This window comes from Cibotium barometz, chromosome 47 (genome assembly GCF_041138505.1).
Source record: "Cibotium barometz isolate CiBa-2024 chromosome 47, ASM4113850v1, whole genome shotgun sequence".
Classification (NCBI taxonomy): domain Eukaryota; kingdom Viridiplantae; phylum Streptophyta; class Polypodiopsida; order Cyatheales; family Cibotiaceae; genus Cibotium; species Cibotium barometz.
The window spans coordinates 33599218-33621859 of record NC_141092.1 but is presented as its reverse complement, the minus strand read 5'-3'; the positions used below and the strand labels follow the sequence as shown (position 1 = coordinate 33621859).

The 22642-nt window shown below is 45.5% G+C and overlaps 1 protein-coding gene across 1 annotated transcript; it reads left to right on the top strand.

Moving 5' to 3' along the window:
* The first annotated feature begins 466 nt into the window (after positions 1 to 466).
* Positions 467 to 20674, top strand: LOC147611606 (receptor-like serine/threonine-protein kinase ALE2). Its single transcript, XM_086784675.1, has 8 exons — positions 467 to 2376; positions 3800 to 4543; positions 4746 to 4835; positions 4962 to 5333; positions 5431 to 5700; positions 18396 to 18785; positions 18993 to 19236; positions 19349 to 20674. The coding sequence occupies exons 1-8, from the start codon at positions 2301 to 2303 to the stop codon at positions 20085 to 20087; spliced, it is 2925 nt and encodes a 974-aa protein (XP_086640801.1). The 5' UTR covers positions 467 to 2300; the 3' UTR covers positions 20088 to 20674.
* Positions 20675 to 22642: the final 1968 nt, after the last annotated feature.

The following is a 22642-nucleotide window of genomic DNA, read 5'->3' as shown; positions in this document are numbered from 1 at the left end:
CACATAAGAAGATCCACAAGCTGTTGTACTAAAATATATATATCATATTCTAGCTTTATTGTCTCTATTGAGCCTTTTGAAATTTTGAATTCGTACACAAAGTTGTCACTCCAAAGTGGGCCTAATATTATATTCTAAACATGGACAAAAGTACATTTGAATACATGTAGATTTTCCCTGCTAAGAGGGGGGCCTGCATTGTTGTTGGGATTACTAGGATTACAGTTAGTGTCCTTGACATTACTCACAAAATTGGCACATAGTTCTCTCTCTCTCTCTCTCTCTCTCTGGCATAAACCCTTAAGGCCAGCTTGCTTTGAGGCCAAAAAAAGCAAAAAGCAATTGGAGAGGGAATGTGCGCAATAACATAAGTTTTAGGCAGAAGAAAAAGTGCTTGTTTTGGCAGCTAATGTAAGAGAGAGAGAGACCCATCCACACAGCTTCTGTGTGCATTTTGGTCCCAATTAGCGAAAAAACAAGGGATTTTATCATTGCCCCCCATTCTAAATCACTAGGTTTTTTGCCATCGCCAGTCGAGCCAGAAAGGGCTTTCGACCTGACACACAGCTTCTTTGCCACAGTCCAATTGCCATCGTCCATCAGTTCAATTTTGGGAGCTTCCCAACAACCTCTTCTATGAGCTTTTTGCCATCGCCCAACAAACTCTTCAGGACGATCAAACCTTTTTGACATCGCCCACCAACACAGTAAAATTATTCGAGCTCTTCTCCGTCGGCTTTTCATCCCCCTACAAGCTCTTCAGGTCAAATTCGAGGATTTAGCCCCATAAGCTCAGTGAACGGCTCTTCGCCATCGCCCAACATGCCCTTAAGCTCATCAAAGGCCTTTTCGCCATCGCCCAACAAGCCGATAATCTCAGCGAGGGCAAATTTGCAGGAGCTTGACAAGCTCATTAAAGGCCTTTTCGCCATCGCCCAACAAGCCCCTAAGCTCAGCGAGGGCAAATTTGCAGGAGCTTGACAAGTTTTTCAGCAGTGAAAAGGCCTAGTAAAATTCTCCGACAAGCACGTCTTGCCATCGCTAAAAACAAGCCCTTTAAACTCAGAAATAGACCCTGTTACACCGCCCAAAACAAAGCTCAATCACATCGCCCCTACATCTCAACGAACTCTTGGTCTTCGGGAGAGCCTAACTAACTCTTTTTGAGCTACCCAAAGAGCTCGCAGCCCGAGCCCTCCTCGCACCCTTCCGCGTGGGCTTTGCAAGAGCCCAAGTTGCTACCAACACACAAAAACAGAGCCGCTTTTAACGCCCAATACCCTATATTTTTCACAGTTTTCACTCTCTCATCAATTTAAGTTGGTAGCTTACACGCTACGAACTGGGCCGTTTTCATCTTAATTTCAAATTGTTTTTTCTTGTTTCCTTAGCAGAGTAGCTCGGAACTACCCATCACTACCTAGCGTCCGGTCACACCGGACTCTGCTTGCAGCGCCATAGCTTGCTTCTACCTACGTATATACGCCGGGCGGTTTGATTTAAAGAGCGAAAGGAGAGGAGCAAACAAAGCTGTCCTTCACGTTCTCATTGAATAGCTTCTCCTTCTCTTTCTCTCTCTAACCCTCACCTTCTCAGCCCCTCTGCACTCTGACAAAACCCAACCCCTCTCTTTCTCTTCCCCCCTTCTTTCCGTGATGAGATCCTCCCTTCCTACTCCGCCCAACTGAACAAATTCATTTCCCCCCATCTCTCACCTGTCACAGCGCAGACGTTTCCTCCTCCCCATCGCGCACCCAACCATCACCCGTGTCCTCTTCTCCTTCCTCCTCGACGTTCCTAATCTACATACAGCAGAGAAACCCTCCCTCAAATTGTCAGTAGTTGTAGGTTTGCAGGCTCTTGTGAAGGATGCACATTCAATGCTTGCTCAGGTGCTTACAGAAAGACAGAGAATATAAATCTTCGAGTCATAGATCGTTGTTTTCTCACCCATTTTGAAGGTTTTCAGGCTCAGTTTGTGGGAGCGGGAAGTTTTCACTCTTCTCATCGATCTGGAGCGTACAGAAGAGAACCCCAGTGCAACGGCGAGCCAAACACACACATAGAAGAGTTTTTCAAAGCTTAAAGAGACGTAGGGGGCTGTGTGGGAAAGCTTTGGAAAATGGGCGCTGGCTGGATGTACACGGAATGGATCTCAGAGTGTGTTTTCTCTGTTGGGCTCTCGTGCTGTCTCTGTATATGCAATGGGCGATCGTCAGTTGCAGACAAGATAGGAATAAGTTTTCTAGATAATAGTGTGCGCTTCCTTTCGTGAAGCAGAAAAATGATGGGCGCATAGAATGACGCCTCCAATGATGGTTCGCGTGCTTCACCTTGTCCTTCTCTTCTTCGTGAGCTCACAAGCTTATGGCCGCGGTAGGTCCTCCAACCCTAGTCATCGCTAAGCAGTGCATTAATCTGTCCTCAACCTTTATACAGTCTTCCTGATTACTGGCGTTTTATATACTGTTTCAACCCTTTACATAAGTTTCTAAACGGTATTCACTGTGTTTGCTGATCTTGTGGTATGCCAATTTTTAAGGCTAAGGCTCCTGACATTCCCTTAAACTATCAACGAAGGGTTCTTTCGCCATCAGCTCACACGTACCAGTAACCCACCTGCCCTAATATCTACTGAAACAGATGCTTGCAGCTCCCTGGTTCATGTTAAGTGTGGAACTTCCTATAAGCATCTGGAACGTTGACAGCTTTGTTGCAGAGAAGCAATCACATAATACCTGAAAAATGGAGAGCATTTTTGTTGCTGAGTAGGTTTGTTTACAAGTGCACTCGTTGAGTAGGTCTACAAGAGAACTGTATATTATGAGGTAATGACATGAGCAAGCTTTCCATTGATTTATGTGCCTGATATCTTGCAGGCCATGGTCATGCTCGCACCTGTTGCCTATGCATCATAGTTTACTGGTGTGAAGATGTGTCAGGACATGCACACGTGCACATGCTCACCAACACAACCGCATGTAGATGTGCACGTGCTCACATGTGCTTTTTACATGCAACAGCCCTACTCTGTGCAACTTTTCTCCTGAGAATTTTAAAATGCAGGTCAATGAGCATCCAGTTTATGTTATATGCCATGACATGCAGTTCATATATTAACAGGTTCAGGGTGTGCGAGAATAGTTGGGAAAAACTTGTGCCCTGTGTTGTGAGTGCATTGCGCTTGGAACTAGCAAGCACTGGGAGCATAGGGTGAGATTTTCTTATGATGTCTAATTGCATGTTGTGCAGAAGTGTGGGCTCTCTGCATGAACTTGGGCCGTGCATCCAGAGCAGCTCCCCCTCAAATATATAGGCTGTAGTGAGATACCATTAAATTAAGGTTTGATAATGAAATAGGTAGTATATCCAGCATGTTTGTACTGAAACAAGTGGTCAATTCATGTCCTTCAAGTGAACTTCTGGGCTACCCTTAGAGTTGAAGTCAGTGCACACTAAAGCTCATGTGCGGTAAAGAGTCATTCATGCCTGAGAAACACCTAACTCACTACAGGAAGTGGAAACACAGTCTTTCGATTAATAGCAAGTGGGGGGAGCTCTACTAACCAATATCAAGACCATGATCCCCTTGCAACCTGTTGTGATAAACTATTGATGCATGTTTTGTATCCTTCACATATGCCATAGGCATTTTGTAGTTAGCATTTGTGCCTTCTGACTAATGTCTACATCTCACCACTATATCATGTCTACTTCTTGATAATTTGAGAATGAGTGACTTTCTAAATTGGCCTTTTGAGCCCGGTAGTAACTTAGAGTTTCCACTTTTGCTATGCAGATGGAGGGCAGGACATTGGCGAGCCTAAGAATTTAGAGTATCATGTCAGAGGTAGTGATACAGATGGACCTCAAGTTGATGGGGGAACTCACCTGCAGAAACAAGCATCTTATTTTATCATGCCCAAAGAATACGGGGTTTCAATTTCCATATCAGACTTTACAGGCAGGTCACTTGCTGTTTTGCCTGTTTTAGCAGCTTCTCGAAGTGCAGAGGGCGTTTCTCTACCTCCAAGACAATATAGTAGTCATCATTCTCAAGAAAAATCCCGTAATACGACCTCCCATGGTCATCCCATAGCTCTGAGTTTGTCTCCAGAGCCTGGAAAGCACCATCATTCTTCAAGATTTCCTCCACCAGTGTCTCCATCTGTTTCACATATTGCAAAGTCACCCCCTCCCCCAAGACCGCCTAACAGTGCATCACACATTGCCCCCATTGCTAACCCTCCTGGGCCCATCCCAAATTTACCACCACCACCACATAGAAGGCATCATCACAAGCACCACCATCATCCCCCTCCTCCCCCTGTCTCTCCACCTCCAGCATCAGGACCTAAAGCATCAAGCTTCCCACCACCGCTGCCACCTCGGTTGCCACGGAGACTTCCGCCACCGCCGTTGCCGCCGCCTCAGAGATTGCCGCCACTGCCATGGAGACCACCACCGCCACCATTGCCAAGACGATTGCCGCCACCGCCGCCTGCACATAGGCATTCCGACATCCCAATCACCCCAACTCCAGGTAAGTGTAACTGCCTTCTTTTCTGTTTCTTTCTCTTGTTTAATAACACTTTGGTGGTTCTCTTAGCTCATTTGATCTGATTTGTACAAACTTTTGAAAGTGACCCTCTGCATTGACTTTCCTCCATTGGTATAGGGTGCAATGTCTGTCATTTTATTAGCGTTAACTCTTATGATTGGGTGCATTATGTCTGTTAGTGCAGCCCAAGGGGTTGCTCCTCCCCCTTCTAGGAGCGCTTCACCACCAGTCAACATTGCACATATGCCATCATCTCCACCTCCACCAAATGAAGGTACAAGTATAAGTTCAAGTGTTTTTAATTTTGATATAGCGTACATTTCAGCATTTTTGGTCAAAAGGATGATACGGTTGTGAGAGTGGTGGCCCTGACAGTGCATTTTGATATGGCCGCTTGCAGATTGTGGTGCTTTAGTGTGTTTACCTCCTTTGACAAAAACTCCTTTCATGTCGCCATGTGGATGTGTTCCTCCAATTCAAGTTGAGATTGAGCTGAGTGTGCCACTCTATTCTCTTTTCCCCTTGATATCCGTGCTTGCGGCAAACCTTGCTGAGGGTACAGTGCTCTCACCTAGCCAGGTTGAGGTCATTGGAGCAAATGCAGACAGTCAAAATCCTGATATCTCCATTGTAGATGTGAATCTGGTGCCTTTAGATCAAGAGTTTGACAACCTGACTGCACTCCTTATATTTCAAAAGTTTTGGAACCATGAAGTGCTTCTGAATACAACACTTTTTGGCAACTACAGTGTTGTATATGTCCGCTATCCAGGTACAGCTACCTTATACAAATCAATATTTTTGGACTCTATTCATGTTGCTAGTCATATACATTTGAGAGGCTGATGGTCTAAATGATGGGATTGAAGGTCTTCCTCCTTCACCCCCAAGTGAAACTGGCACTGGAGGGCCACTCGGAACAAATGGAAACCCAAACCAGAATCCCTTTGGAGTAAATGTGAATAAGAAAAGTCACAAGCTGGGTATTGGGACTATAGCTGTGATTGCATTATCCTCGGCCATTGTTTTGGTGATTTGTCTTGGAGCTTTTTGGCTCTTGTTCGTGAAGTTTGGCCGTCGTAAGGAAACTCCTCCTCCTGCAAAACCTGTGCTAGTATCTGCGAGGACCAAAAGATCAGGTACGGGTATCAAGGGTGTGTGTGTGTGAGAGAGAGAGAGAGAGAGAGAGAGAGTATTACGTCTATGGAAGGCTAAAATTACTCGTGAGACCAAATACATAGATGAAGACAATAAAGGTCTTATGCCAAATCTCTAATCCCAGATAAAAGAAACATCAAACAAAACTAAAAAAAGAAGTCCTCATGTTCATCTACTACGTCACTAGGAGATGCAAACAATTCCTTATTGGAGGCTGTCAGATGATTACTAGCGGACAAGCAACTGGTTTTGGATTGCGAAAATTTTGAATGAGAGATTTTCCATCGAGGAAAACAAACCATTTAATCTTCTTAACGTAGTGACTTCGGCCTCTTTTTTCTTCGGTTGCAGTTGCACTGGGGTGAGCTCATAATCAATCCAGACCTTCAATCCATATTTTGGTACCCTTCAATTTTTTCTTCAGTTGCATTGGGGTGAGCTCATTGTCAATCCATACCTTCAATCCATACTTTGGTACCCTTCAATTTCCTTGATTGCTCCATTGACTTCCTTTGTTTGTTTTCCTCGATTTAGTTTGCTACACCACTTGTATGGTACCAGTAATCTCTTGCAGGTCTCCCCTTACCTTACCTTTCCCCTCTTCTTTTAGTTTTTCCGTCACCTCTCCTTACCTTGGCAATAATTTCTTCTTTCTGTGGGGTCCCAATTTCTAGGCTTGGATTGTTTTCTAAGATCATGAGTCGATCTTCTACTTCATGAAGCCAAACCTTGAGAGTGGCATTCTCTTCTTGCAATTTGTTGATTTGTTCAAGCAAGTAAATAGACCACTCACTTTGTTGAGTGTCTCCAGGTTTAGCACCCTTTGGCATGCTTAATTTGTGTAAACCCACTTAAAATTGCATGCGAATTGCAGGCCCTCTCACACTCTGCAGGATAGAGTCTATCCCTACCCCCCGCTCTCGAGTAGAGTACAAGCATGGTCCCCTGGCACTTGTCAGAGATGGGAGATCATCAGCACCATAGCGGCATTTCATATTTGGCGGGCACGATGCAAGGAGACCATTGAGGGCACTCACCCCCGTAGCGGAGTCCATTCGTGACATAGGCAGATATCATTCATACCCTCCGCGGCCAGTGGGGGAAGTTACAGGGAGGTTCGGACCGCATGCGAAAACATCAAGAGGCCTTTCTACACATTTCGCAGTAGGGTCCCTTCCTCTCGGATAGTGGAGGAGACCCCACTTGGCACTATAGGCCACCGGTTTTATCTCCCCCCTCCCCTTGTATGCAGTAGTTTCCCTTTGAGAGCGGCTAGCCATGGAGGGGCCTATCCTCCCCTGGGTTTCATCCTCTTTTAGAGGTTTTGTGTTTGTATTTCACCCTATTGGCTGGTTTTTCATATAACTAATAGAAGGATCTTTTTTTCTGGGACTTTTTTTTTTGGGCATGCGAACCCACTCTTATAGAGGGTAAGGTGTAAACGATCTAGAGAGTGCTCTAGAACGAACCAAATTAGAGAACAACAAAGATGCACTTTGAGAAAGATAAAGAGGACAAGAAAATCAGCATTAAGTACAAGATTGAATCTCTCAATCAGTAGAAGCTGAAAATGCTCATAAAAACTATCTACTCAAAATTGTACTTCAATGAACTCTAGAATTGTTATATTACATGTGATGGCACAAGGCCTTAATATACATGTCAAGGGAGGACCTTCTATAGGTAGACTTGCTACAAGTGTATGGAGTGCATCTGATTTGGTGGGATATAGAGGATTAAGTAGTGTGCATGGTGGCCAAAGGTGGGCTCAAAAATTCACTTGCATGTAAAGAAGCTCCAGGTGCATGTTCACCTGCCAGGTGAGAGTAGGTGAAAAGACTCCACTTCAGCTGGTTGATTCAGTAAAGCCCCTTTCCACCTCAGTTCAGCTCACACAAAGTGGTTGCCTGTCATGCTAAACTGCTCCACGCCTCAGTTCCAGCCACCAAAGACTCTTGTCATGACTTAATGCATGCATGAACATGCAAACACATGCATGACTACTACAGCCCATGCATGCATCAAAAATGACCCGCATGTGTTGATCCTTCACATGCAATACAAGATCTCTTGTCTTGACTTGCATGCATGCATGCAACAACACCCAAACTTGCATCTCTGCATGTCTACACTAGTGTTGAGGTCCTGACATTGCTTTCCAACACCTCTTCTTAGTGACATGGACTGACGCCCATATATTGAAGAAGATGTTTCACCTATTCGTGAGGTAGGGCCTTTGCGAAGAGATTTGCAGGATTCTCTTTTGTATGACAATGTCACGTGCATGCTCGTGCCATGGCATAAACTGTTAGCGTATATCATCTCTTGTTGGTAGCTATTCTGGTGCCTATGGGGGCCCTTTCCATGCTTACGCACCTCCCATATTTTCCCCCATTTTCCCCATATTTTTTCCATATTTTATGGGCCTTTGTTGTGGGTTGCCCACCCTGTTTTATGGCATTTATGCCTATTTTTCAGGTCATGTAGCATCTAGGAGGCAGTCGGCCAGCTCATATGGGGTGTATATATACGTTGCCCTCTCCCTCACTTCTCATCATTGTTTTTTGATCATTTGGTGATGAGCACCTTTAGCCCTCTGCCTATGGAGTCCACTCCTTGCCTACGGGCTGGTTGTATCCATCTTTTCTTGAGGATTAGTGCATCAACGTTTTGCTGTTTTCTTCCATCTCTAGTGTTTTTGTCATTTGCCTTCATCTTTCTGTTGCCTCTGACATGGTATCAAAGCCCAGAGGCATCTAGACTTGGAATCGCTGATTGGTGCTGATTTTTGCTGCACTTCCACATGAACTTGGTGGCTGTCCATAGTGCTTCACACCTGCGTTTTCTTCTCCGTAGGGGCAGATGTGCATTTTTGTGTTTTTTTTCTTCTCCACTCTCTTTCTATCCCACCTACCCTTCCTACAAGTGTAGAGAGCAGATCTTGGGCTGTTTTGGTGGTTGCATTTTTTAGAGGAGGTACATGATGGCACTCATCCAACCTCGGGCGGTTCAGATACCCGCTCTTGCGCCTTTCCCTCAGATGCCAAGTTCGATGGCACAGACTACGACATCTGGAAAGTCATGGTGGAAGCAATCTTGGAGACTTACGATCTTTTGGAGTTCATCAGTCGACCGGTCCTCCAGCCTAACCCGGACACTGCAGAGGATGAGGATACAAGGGATGCCTTTATGCACGAAGCTCCTCTATTGGATCGGCTTAATGCCCATGCTCGGTTGTTCATCCTTTTGAAGTCTCAACCCTCAGTCTCATCGCTCACATCAAACAGGATACCCATGCACATGTTGCTTGGAAGAGACTCTTTGATATCTACGACCGGAAGACACCCATGAAGAGAGTTTCCCTGGAGCTTCAAATGTTGAAGCTCTCACCCATTGATTCTACTTTTATGCAGGATCATATCAACAAACTGGAGTCATTGCGATCTGAGATTTCTAGGTGCGGGAAGGAGATTTCCATTGAGGATATAGCCATCCGGCTATGCCCCCAAAATATGAGAGCTTCTATTCTTCACTTCTTACCTCAAGACGGACAAAAACCATTACTTGGGATGAGCTAGTGCCTATGGTCCTTGATCAGGAGAGCAGATTCAAGGATTCTTCTTCAAAGAAAGGTAACTAGGCTTTATTGGACAGAGAGGGGGGCAGCCTAACAAAGGCAAAGGTGGGGCACCTCCCTCTAAGGACTCTAAGGACTCCAAGGATGCAGAGATGAAGGGGTCTTCAACTCCTCCTTCTGGCAACCTGAAGGTTTGTGACTACTGCGCCAACAGGGGCACTTATGGCCGACAATGTTGGAGTCGCATGTGGGACTTGGAAGGGAAGTCAAAGGACAAAGGGGCAAGCTCATCCGCCAAAGTTGTGGAGGAGTCGACTTTCGTCACCCTTTTTGATCTCGAGTCTGATACTCTCCATCAAATGGTTAAGCAGGATTTTCCTTCTTGTTCCCACTCTCCTCACTGGATTTTGGATAGTAGTGCCACACAACACACGACTTATGAGAAGGATAGGCTTGATGAACTGTAGCAATGCCGTGGCATAGTTGCCATTGGAGATAATTCTACTGTCCCCATTCTTGGCAGAGAGACAATGCCCCTCATTCTGGATGGCAATGGAGGGAAGTACACCTCGAGAGTGCTATATGTGCCACATTTAGGATTTCATCTTCTTTCTGTACATGAGATTTGCAAATTGGACACGAAGGTAGAATTTCTGGAGAACTCTGTTATCATTCGGGACCCTCTCATTGACAGGATCCTTTGGCAAGGCATCGAGGTCCGAGGACCATGGCCTCTACGAACTCATGGCTCTTTACTCTCACACAGGTATCCGTGCATGCGATCTTTGGCATGCTAGATTTGGACATCTTCGTCTAGAGGCCTTGCGGAAGACTTTTTAGGAGCAGTTGGTGGACGGATTACAAGATGTTGGTACCCGTGAGTCCTTGTCACTCTCGTCTCTGAAAGAAAGAGCATCACAAGTTGTAGGCCCAAAGCACAAACTGTAGAAGGCTGAAAACAATTGATTATTGCTGAAAATGAGCATGAGGGAAGCCCGTAGCTGCTTACAAGCATAAGAGACTGTTGGTACAGCCAATGACCTCCAACAGATATGCAAGAATGAGATGAAAAGTGAGGGGAAGGGTGAGAACCCTTCTATATCTCTCCAGAGAGATGGTCGGCCAGCTGTCCAGTAGCATAAAATGCTATTAAATGCCTTAAAAAATGGTAGAAAAATCCCAAGTAATATCTGCTAAATATACCAATGCAGGGTCTTATAAAATGACCAGTACAAGCATGAAAAGGTGTAAGTAGACCCTCTGGAGATGATATATATTCCAACACCTCCTCTTCAGTGCCAGAGGGGCGGTCCAATACCAACACGTTGAAGTAACACCTCCAAAGTAGCTCTCGAAAGTGGTTTGGTGAAGAGATCAACCACATTGTCCTTGGTAGAACAGTAGGCCAGCCAAAGAAGTCCAAAGTGTGCAGCCAGAGTCAAAACAACCTTGATGGTGGTATACCTGGCTGTAGGAGAAAATGTCTCATCAAAGTCTTCACCTGCCTTCTGAGCATATCCTTGAGCAACAAGGCAGGCTTTGTACTTATCCAAAGTACCATCTGCATGAAACTTGACTTTGAATTGAAATTCACACCTATCACACGACGAAGTAAAGGCCGAGGCACCAAAGACCAAGTGTGATTCCTCTCAATAGGGTACATCCCTGCTTCCATGGCTTGCCGCCACTGTGGCTGTGAAGGAGCCTCCTTTGGACTCTCAGGCTCATCGATCTCCTGGAGAGAACTCATGAGAGCATAATTCATTATGTGATGAGATGTGGAAGTCCAAGACGAACGGCGAGGTCCAAGGGTGGTGGTTGAGATCTGGTTATGGAGCTGTGCATCAATGAGACCAGAATCTCTAAAGAGTGAAAGTAGAAGGGAGACGTGCATGATGCAACAAAGAACAAGCCATCTCTTTTACCACCCAATTGTTCCTGCCACCTACCACCCAACAAAGAACGAGCCATCTCTTTTACTGGGTAGAGACAAATTAATCCTGTATAGATGGAGTCATGCAATGGATGATGATAAGTCGAGCCCGAGCATCCAATATGCTTCTCAAAGCAGGGTCCACCAAGTGAGGTGTGTAGATAGCGATCCACACACCGGTGTAGAAAGACCATGTATGATAGTAGGTTGCTGTAAGCTTCATGGAGTCACTGACTTGGGGAGGATTGTAGGATGGTATATGGGTAGGGGTGGGAGCAACACTTGGATGAGAGAAACTCAAAGAAGAAAGATTGGGAAGAGGAACCACCTGGGGAGCGGGAGCAGGGGATCCAGGCAATGAGGGAGTTCGGGTATCAACGGGAGAAGGAGCAGCATTAGAGAAATCTCTTGAAGCCATGTCTCCTCTGATAAGAAACCTTCTTTGAAGAAAGAGGGTTGTAAAAAAAACAGCAAATAGCCTCCTCTCAAGCCGTGCACAGGAAGAAGAAAGGGAGGGAGGGTGGGTGGGAAAAGAGATAGAGAAAGAAAGTCTCTCAGGAATCCTATCCTCAGCACCTAGAAGAGAGCCTCAGCCTCCAACAGCAAAAACGCAGCAGTTCAGCAGTACAGATGAAGAAAAACGCTTCACAATGATGAAGCCTATGCTCCAATCAGAAAAATGCAGCAGTTTCTTACATTGAGATCAGCGTTTGGCTCTGATACCATGAAAGAAAGAGCATCACAGATTGTAGGCCCAAAGCACAAACTGTAGAAGGCTGGAAACAGTTGACTATTGCTGAAAATGAGCATGAGGGAAGCCCGTAGGTGCTTACAAGCATTAGAGACTGTTGCTACAGCTAATGACCTCCAATAGATATGCCAGAATGAGATGAAAAGTGAGGGGACGGGTGAGAACCCTTATATATCCCTCCAGAGAGTTGGTTGGCCAGCTATAGCAGGCCGACAACCGTCCAATAGCATAAAATGCTATTAAATGCCTAAAAAATCCCAAGTAATATCTACTAAATATGCCAATGTAGGGTCTCATAAAATGACCAGTACAAGCATTGAAAGGTGTAAGGAGACCCTTTGGAGATGATATATATTCCAATAGTCTCAAAGGGAAACAACATCGGGAGGCCTTTCCAAAGAACGCTACATGGCGAGCTATGACACCTCTGGAGTTGGTTCATGCGGATTTATATGGCCCGATACGCACTCTGTCTACTAGTTATGTTTTTCTCATTTAGCAGGTATGCTTGGGCCCACTTTTTCAAATCCAAATATATTTTTGACAGATTCCAAAAATGGAGAAACACTTGGGACATTGTCTTGACATTACGAGCCGACAAAGGAGGCGCGTTTACTTCTCGCCAGTTTAACTAGTATTGTGAGCTACATAGCGTTCAATGGGAGTTTGCCAACACAAGTACTCCTTCAAAGAGCGATGTGGTGGAGCAAAAGAACTGAACAATGATTGAGATGACTCGGACAATGTTGGAACATCGGAGTCCTCAAAAGCTTTGGGTGGAGGTAGTTGCTGCTACTGTTTATATTCTCAATGAGTCCCCTACTTGTGCTATTCCAAGGCAAACCTCACCTAGGCCGAAAACCGTCGGTTTTACACTTTCGGGTTTTTGGCTTAGATGCATTTGTTCATGTACGTGATGGTGATAGGGGGCAGCTGGATGCTAAGTCCAAGCATCATATTTTGGTTAGTTACATCTCAGAATCCAACGGTTATCGACTTTACAAAGTTGGATCGTCGAAGATCGCCGATTGAAGAGTTGGATATATGGAGAGGGGGCCACTGTATTGTTAGCAGTCATCTCTACACTAGGGCCTCTGCGGTGGGTGTGCCCGCCCAGTTTTGGTGTTTCCCTATTTTTCCTCACTCTTCATGTTTTTTTTCCGTTTTTCTAAGGTGTGGAGGGCTGTCGGCTGATTCTGTTGCTGGCCGACTTGTTGTTCTGCTACCAGACCCCTTCTGGTGACCAGGCCGACTGCTGGCACCTGGTTGACCAGGGTTTTTCTGGTCGTGTTCACACATGGTGCTGGTCGTGAGTAGTGGCTGGTGTTGGCTTGTTTTAGATTGGCCGACCAGTAGCTTGGGGCCATATAAAATGGCCCCTTGCCCCCCCACACTTTCTATGTTGGGTATTGTTGTACCGGATCTTGTATATAGTGCAGAATTCACACAGCCTCACTCTCTCATCTGCGTTTTCTCTTCCATACACACTTCAGCGTTTTTCCTGCTGGAGGTTCTCTTGCGTTTGCTCATCTTCATGTTGGTATCTTGCTACGCTGTGCTCTCAGCAATTTGTCTCATATCTGTTGCGTATTCTGACATGGTATTAGAGCCCCAGGTGGCTTGAAGGTTGGAGACAATTGGACAGCTTGTGGGACTGTTTTTTTGAAGACCTTGGAGCTTACGGGAGATTTGAAGAGCTTGTGGGATTGCTGGTTTTTTGGTGCTGATTCGAGATCTCTTGGGTTGTTCGGGACTTGGAGATTGGGTAGAAGGTGGCCATCACCGTTGGACAGCCACCTTGCATATTAGTTGCAGCCTCTTCTTCATCTTTTTTCCCACCCACCCTCCCTTCACAAGACTAAAGTAACCACCCCGATGGCATACTTGCATGAGATGGCTGAGAAGCACGTGAAGATCCCTACTCTCCCCACGTTCCCCGTGGATCAACAGTTGGACAGGACCAACTACGGCATATGGAAGGTAATGATGGAGTTTGTATTGGAGTCTTATGACTTCGTTGATTTCATTATTGTTGGTGTTCCACGGTCGGAGTTGGAGGACGGGGAGTTGTTACCCTCTACTCGGAAAGAACAGGAGGCTCAGGCATAGTAGTGGGATCGTGTCAATGCCCGTGTGTGTTCTTTCATCTTGCACACCACATGTGATCAACCATATAAAGCATATGACCCTGGCCAGAGGGATTTGGCAGCATTTGGCTTCTCTGTACAACAGGGTATCACCCATGAAGAGGATCTCCTTGGAAGTTCAGATGCGAGTGATGGATCCTGCAAAGTTGTCGACGATGCGGGAGCACATCAACAAGTTGCAGGCTCTTCAGTAGGAGGTTCTTCAGGCTGGGAAGGAGATATCTTCAGAGGACATGGCCATCACTTTCTTGTCTCATCTGACCTCAGTACTCAGCCTTTTACTCCTCTTTGATTACTAGTGGTAGGCTCAACACCATCACATGGGAGGAGCTTGTGCCTATGGTCGTGGACTAGGAAGAGCGTTTTTTGAACCCTCCACAAGGCGGAGGTTCTGAGGCCTTGACTGGCCAACGATCGCAATGCTGTAGTAAGGGCAAAGGGAAGTCTTCACAAGAGAAGTCTTCCGAGGAGAAGCCCGATGTGGATCGTGACGCCTTGAAGGCAAAGAGGACGTGTAACAATTGTTGCGAGAAAGGCCATTATTGGAGAAAATGTCCTAAGTGGCTCACTGAGAAGAGTGACGATTCCTCAATAGTAATCATGAAGACTCTAGCTTTTGTGCACTTGGAGATTATGGACACCGACGTTTCACATCTTCTTCGAGTAGGGAGGCAGTTGGACACTAGGGACACTCTAGATTGAATTCTTGATAGTGGTACTTCTAGGCACATGACTCCTTCCCGAGAGTTAATACAGGATCTTCGGAGGCACGCAGGTCACATCCTGATTGGTGACGAGTCCACTATACCTATTTTGAGGGCAGTCCCGATGGCAGAGGGGGGAAGCATTCCTCTGAGGTTTTTTTGTCCCATCTCTTGGTTTTCATCTGTTGTTAGGGCATGAGGTTTGCAAGACTGGTGTACGGGTGGAGTTTGAGGAGCATTTTGTTGCTCTCCGGGACAAAGCGACAGGCCAGGTTGTATGGGAAGGCGGAGTGGAGAATGGGATTTACAAACTCTCAACACTCTCTCTTACAGGTTCTCAGTTTGGTGATGTGTGGCAGTTTCGTCATGACCACTTGAGTGTGGATATGCTTCGAGACTAGATGGTGGATGGCTTGTCAGATGTTGGCAGCAGTAGGCAAGAACATTCCAGTTCTTGCGTTCGTTAGTTAGAGGAGCCTTTATACGTGAACCATGCTCTAATGTCTCGTATTAATCGGGACGAAGAGTCTCCTGCAGTTGAGGAAGCTCTTTCCCAGGGGACTTGTAAGAAAGCCACGCAAGTGGCAGATGGTGACTTGCAGGTGGAGGTGGATGGTGTGCAGCCTCTAGGCTTTGAGGTTCCGGGTTCAAAGAGGGTGGTTTACAAGTTCCAGAAGGCCTTGTGTGGTCTTCAACAAGTTCCCAGGACTTGGCATATGAAAGTTATAGTTGATGATCCTTGTGAGCAGGTTGATGCCTCTTTGTTTCGGAAGCGGTTTGGTTCATTGATTTGGTTGTTGCACACCAGATTGGACTTGAGCTTCCTGGTGGGGCTGTTGAGCTCATTTCTGCTGCAGACGCCTTTGAAGACTCATTGGGACGCGGGATTGCGGATCTTGCGGTTTTTGCAGTGTACAAAGGATCTTGGACTCTGCTGTGATCCTAGAGGGGGAACGATGGATGGAGTCAGACTCCACAGCTGGAGTGACTCAAGTTGGGGAGGAGATCGAGACACGAGGAGATTCACATCAAGCTATTGTTTTACCCTTGGCTCAGGAGCTGTTTCATGAAGTAGCAAGAGGCAGCCGACTATTGCCTTGTCGTCTACAAAGGTAGAGTACCGGGCTGCTTGTGGTGCTGCTTGTGAGGTGGTGCGGTTGCAGAGGTTACTTGGCGAGATTGGGGTTCCACAAGAGGAACCCACGGTCATCTAGAGTCACTTTGTTGGTGAGAAGTTTTTTGCTGATGACACCTTGCTAGAGTTTTGTTCGACAGAGGACAATGCGGCATATCTCTTCACGAAGTCTCTACCTCAGGCTATTTGGCGGCACTCTAGCTCCCTGGGGTTGGTTCCACATCCAGGAGCTAAGAGGGGGTGTTAGCAGTCATCTCCTATTTGTACACTACACCAGGGCCTCTGTTGTGGGTGTGCTTGCCCAGTTTTGGTGTTTCCCCATTTTTCTTCACTCTCCATGTTTTTTTCCCATTTTTCTGAGGTGTGGAGGGCTGTTAGCTGATTCTGTTGTTGGCCGACTTCTTGTTCTGCTACCCGATCCCTTCTGGTGACCATGCCGACTGCCGGCTCCTGGTAGACCAGGGTTTTTCTGGTCGTGTGCACACCTGGTGCTGGTTGTGAGCAGTGGCTGCTGTCGGCCTGTTTTAGACTGGCCGACCAACAGCCTGGGGCCATATAAAATGGTCCCTTGCCCTCCCGCACTTTCTATGTTGGGTATTGTTGTACCGGATCTTGTATATAGTGCAGAGGTCACACAGCCTCACTCTCTCATCATCGTTTTCTCTTCCATACACACTTCAGCGTTTTTCCTGCTGGAGGTTCTCTTGCGTTTGCTCATCTTCATGTTGGTGTCTTGCTACGTTGTGCTCTCAGCAGTTTGTCTCATATCCGAAAATATGGATGTAAGAGGTTGGATTTTCCAGATGCGGATTCGCGACAATCTACTACAGGGTATTATTGCTTTACTCTTGGATCTGGACCAATTTCATGGACGAGTGTCGAGTAAAAAGCAGCCTGTGGTGGCAACTTTCATCGATTGAGGTGGAGTATCGAGTGGCTTGTTTGACTGCTTGTGAGGCGATTTGGTTGGGGTGGCTATTTGAGATCGGTTTTCGACAGCAACAGCCTACCCTTATCTCATGCAACAACCAGAGTTGCCTAGCTATTACTAAGAATCCGGAGGCCACTTGCCACCACAGGTGCATGCCAAGATGAAGGCAAGTAAGAAATCCTTCAACGTATCTCCTCCTGGTTGGAGACCATGGACAAGCTCACTCCTCCTGGTTGGAGACCATGGACTATGAGCTTGTCCAGCAGAACTTTGCTCTCGAATTCTTTGGATTGATGATGCCTAGCCTCCCTTTTTTGGAGGGGTTGGATATAACTCTCCAAGCTACCTTGGCCTTGGCAGCGCATCCATCATTGCCGGACCATATAATGTTACGGATAAGCCTTTGAAGTCTGGACTTGTCCGAGGCACGAGCATGAAAAAGGCTAGCAAGATGCTACGTACCATATGCAGGCGAACAGAGCTTGGTTGGCCACAACAACACGGCCTGCCAAGGACAAATGAGCTGAGCTCCAGTAAGGTAATTTCCTCCAAATGCTTGGGAGGAGAGTAAAAAATGTGGGTACCCACTAAAAATCCTCAGGGGAAGGTCCCCTACAAAGGGGAAGAGGAAAGGAGCAAGGGGGCAGCCTTGGTACATTGAGTGGGATCTGGTTTTGTGCTGAAGAGTAGAGGGCCAAAACCCTTGAATCCAAGAGGCCAAGAAGCCCATCTGTATCATGGTGCCCTCTAAGAAAGCATCGTAGGCCTTCTTGAAGTCAAGAAGGAAAACTGAATGTAGGCCTTCTCTTGCTGCATTTTCGTCGAGACAGTAGCCTTCCAAAGGGTGATAATGTTATTCAGGATACTCCTATTGGTGCCATGGATGAGGTCAAGGAGGTGAGCTTGGAGTTGAAGTTTGATTGTCTTTGCGAGGATTTTGTAAGCAATAGCAACAACGGTCATGAGGTGCCTCTGTCTAATATCGAGTTTGTCAACCCCCTCCTTGGAAATCAAGTGGATGAGGTCTCTACAAGTCTCTCCGGAAGAATACATGTCTGCATGACCTTATGGAAGGGCTTCCCCGAGTGTTATGTGATGTTACCTTGGGGCTTGCTTATCAAACTGGAGTCAAATGTCTGCCTCTAATATCGCTTGGGATGCACTCAGACTAAAAGTGGCTGAATAATGCAAAGAAAATTCCAGCTACATTGCAAGTAATTGGCAAAATTAACTGTGAAAGGGAACAGTTCGATGTATCTACAACAGGTGTTACCACAACCATTCTCTTACTGCAATCTACTGATAGATGAGATTTTGGGCTCGATATTGGAAGAGGAGGGATAGTTATGTTATGATTTGGTGTCCTGATAGTAGAAGTAAGGGCTGGCCATTTTGTAGGTGTGTGTCCCCCAGTTACAAACATGCTGTGTGTGTGTGTGTGTGAGAGAGAGAGAGAGAGAGAGAGAGAGGGTCGCTGAATCAAGGTTTTGAATCCCAGGTGGACACTCCGTTTTATGTAGTGATCTTCGAAGCTCAACCTCTATGTCATTTACATCAAGTATGGCAACATATGCAAGCACTGCAAGAACATTTACCTTTGCAGAGCTGGACAAGGCTACTGACAAGTTCAGGTCAGAAAATGTTATTGGAGAGGGTGGCTTTGGCAGAGTATACTTGGGGGTTTTGGATGATGGGACAAAGGTAGCAGTCAAAGTGCTGACAAGGGATGATCAACATGGAGGCAAAGAGTTTATTGCTGAAGTAGAGATGCTTAGTCGTCTCCATCACCGCAACTTGGTGAAGCTGATTGGTATCTGTACAGAAGAGCACAACCGTTGCCTTGTATATGAGCTTATCCCGAACGGGAGTGTGGAGTCTCATCTTCATGGTATACTTCTACATGGTTTAGGGATATACAATGAAAGATTTGGTGCATGGATAAACATGGTCAACATCTTATTTCCTTGTTATCCTTTCAAGTTAATGGATTGGAGTATGCTAGCTTCCAATGAGTCTCCTAATATAAGGCGTTTGTGAAACTAGGGCTACATGGACAGACCTGCAATAAGAAGCTAACCAAGGTTTGCATTACCAGGTGTAGATAAAGAGGCATCTCCATTGGACTGGGAGGCACGAATGAAAATAGCTCTAGGTGCTGCCCGAGGATTGGCTTATCTTCATGAGGATTCTAACCCCCGTGTCATCCACCGGGATTTCAAGGCAAGCAACATCCTTTTAGAGAATGACTTCAATCCAAAGGTTTCAGATTTTGGGCTGGCAAAAGCTGCTCCGGACGAAGGAAGGGACCACCTTTCTACAAGAGTAATGGGGACTTTTGGGTAAAACTTCACAAGCACTCTGATCCTCGCATTTCTCTAGTTGTAGAAATTGAAATGATTGTTGATCTTGATAGCTAACCTATGTTGCACTTATGCATGCCATCTGATGCAGGTATGTTGCTCCTGAATATGCAATGACTGGCCATTTGCTTGTGAAAAGCGATGTGTACAGTTATGGGGTTGTGCTATTGGAGCTGCTTTCAGGGAGGAAACCTGTTGACATGTCGCAGCCCCCAGGGCAGGAGAATCTTGTGACTTGGGCTCGGCCTCTACTTACGAGCAAGGAAGGGCTGGAGCTGCTTGTTGATCCTGATCTAGGGAACAACTTTCCTCTTGACAATCTGGCTAGAGTAGCTGCCATTGCCTCCATGTGTGTCCAGCCTGAAGTTTCCCACCGCCCTTTCATGGGTGAGGTGGTGCAGGCTTTGAAGCTGGTATATAATGACTCTCATAGGCAAAATGGGACTGGTTCTAGCAATGGCAGCCAAGGAGGTGACTCCTTGGATGAAAATGAAACAAGGGCAGGTGTGAGACAGAAGTGGCTTGACCCAAAGGAACAATATGTGCCTGATAGCACTTCATTCATCTCTATAGACTATGACTCCGGTCCTAGCCAAGCAGGGGAGTCTGCTGCTGGAAGGCCTGTTTCTGCATCTGCATTTTTGCCTGATTACATGACGTTCATACAGCAGCATTCCAGCTCGTTCAGGAGACACAGCCTGTCCGACCCTTTAAGATTGAGCAGAAACAGGCTAGCAGGATACAAACAAGGGAGCATTAGTGAGCATGCTGCTTTGTCTAGACAGTTTGGCACAAGGTTGGATAGGGACTTCGTGGAGATTTTGCCATAATACAACAATGCCATGAAGTGCAAAGAAAACGTGCCATGGTGTCCCAAAAACATGTCATGATGTTATGGATGAAAAGATTGCCATGATGTCATGGATGCATCCATTTGAAACCTGCCATAATATTGGAAATGCACCCATCCGAAACATGATGAGGATGCAGACATCCAAAACTTGCCATGATGTGGAGGATGCTTACATCCAAACATGTTAAGCAGGTGATGAAGCAAGATGACCCTCATTAAGACGGCCATAAATGGATGGGGTCATTCACCATGCTGCAAAGGCTCCTGATTGTGCAGGTTTTGTCCCATAACAGCAATTTGGATGACTGTGAATTGATTGAGGACACGTGCTTGTTTTGTAACTGTTCAGTTTCACCATCAGCAGGCAATTTTGTTTTTGTTTTTTCTCAGGTTATCAGCATCCCTGGTGACAGGTATTGAGAAGGGATTTGTAAGAATAGCAGTCCTTGGACTTGACTGATTTTTTCACTCCCTCATCAGTCTAAAATCCAATTGTATATTGATGATTTGTAAAACAGTCACACCTTGTGAACTGATGATTCAATTCCAGAAAAACTTTTCAAACTTGTGCTGTCTCCTTGTGTATGACAAGGATCACTTTTGCTCAAGTGGTTAGCTCATTACCCATCCTATCTCTGTCAAGATCAGGGCACAGAACGTGATATCAACCTTATGTTTAGACTGCATTCTAAAGGAAAGTATCCTGCATCTCTCAAATCAGTAGTCTGCATCACTTCTCTTCGAAATTCTGAGCATTCTGGCTATAGCTCAACGGTAGCGCCCATGCCTCGCTAAGGGGAAGTAATGGGGGGTAAGGAACCAGCTTACCATCAACTTCAACATTAAAATCTCCACCACTTATGCCAATAGGATTTGACCTTAAACTAGGAGGACTATAATGCTCACCATCTTGATAGTTTTCATAAAGCATGGATAGGTCTACTCAAAGCATCTCCCAGTTTTACCTTCTATTTAATGATCTTTGAGTAAGATCCCACCTATTTTAATGAGCTCGATATATTCCATGTGTTCATACATTTGCAAAAACTGCATGCACTCTTGTAGAAATCCATTCCATTCTTTGATCTACAATGCAGTTGGATTTTATTTGCTGGGAGGGGTTTAAATTTGTGGCAGTGCACAAGGGGGGTTGTAATGTAACAAAACTAAGGTCCAAAATATGTAAATAATGGGCCATGGGCAAGACTATTATAAATAGGGCTTTGGGTTCATTGTAGGGATTTTTTGATCATTTTTATCTTGGACATTTACGTGTACTCTTGGCTTTATTCATAGATATGGCATTCATGGTGAGAGGTTAAATCACTTAGGCTTATGCACATACTTTCTTTGCTACATGTGCATGTGGATTTCTTTTCTTTTTATCATAATCACATGGGTTTGATGCTCATCAAATGGATAATAGATGAGGACTTTATGTGTTGATTTCTTTGATATTTGGTCTAGATTCATTTCAATTGGTATTAGAGCTTTGATTTTAATCTACTTTTTTGAATTTTTTTGGATTTTTTCTTGTTTTTCTTGATCAAGGAGATAGAAAATGGAAAAATTGGATGGTCGAATCTTTTAATCTTGATTGTTTTTAACCTTTTTGGAACCATGGGTTGAATTGGGATCAATTTTTGGGGTAGTAGTTCCAAAATTTGAAAAAGATTGGATTAAAATTAGAGTAGTGTAACATGCCCATCTCATTAATAAAGAAATGTCCATGTAATAGATGAATTTATGAGTTTTTATGGTATAAAAATTAGTGATTTTATTAAACGAGACATTTTCACTTAGAATCTCCAAATTTGGAATATGCGCGTGGTTTTATCATAATATAGTATTTTATAGTATCCAAAATAGACAAGTTTATACGCGAATTTAGTTATTTTTAGTTAAAAAACGATGGCCTTTAAACCTAAATAAATGCACGACCGGGCGTCCGATTGACGGACGGTCTTTGCATCCCAACGACCAGGAGAATATCCCAGACATTTTCAGTAATTTTTTTTTCACTCTCCATTGAGGTCAGCGTCCCAAATTTGGAGACCCTTTCCCAAAAGGGATTGTACACTCACTAGGGCGCCTTACAATGGCCGTGTAAGGACCAAAGGCCGACCGTCCAGTGTATGGTCCACACGTACCGCCATGTGGACACCCATACTACCTCTGACTAAAAGGGTACATGCGCACCACACTTTTGCCTGTCCAACACCACTGTACCTTTCCCCAGGCCCATGCAGACCATTGATTGGCACACTTTGACGGTACACCGTCCTTTCAATCGTACTTTGCTTAGCACCCGCACCATGTAGCTATATAAACCCCCAGGGTACTCCATGGCCAGCACCCATTTTTTGCGTAGAGTATAGCTTGCACAAGATCGTACCGCTAGTCCGTACCACCCTTCTGCCCCTGCATGTTGTACTTGCAGCAGTACCTACTACAACCGTCCTTTGCAGTCTTCCTCTCTGCAGCACCCCCTAATCTGCCAACTCTCAGACAGCCCACCCTTGTTAGGAGAGG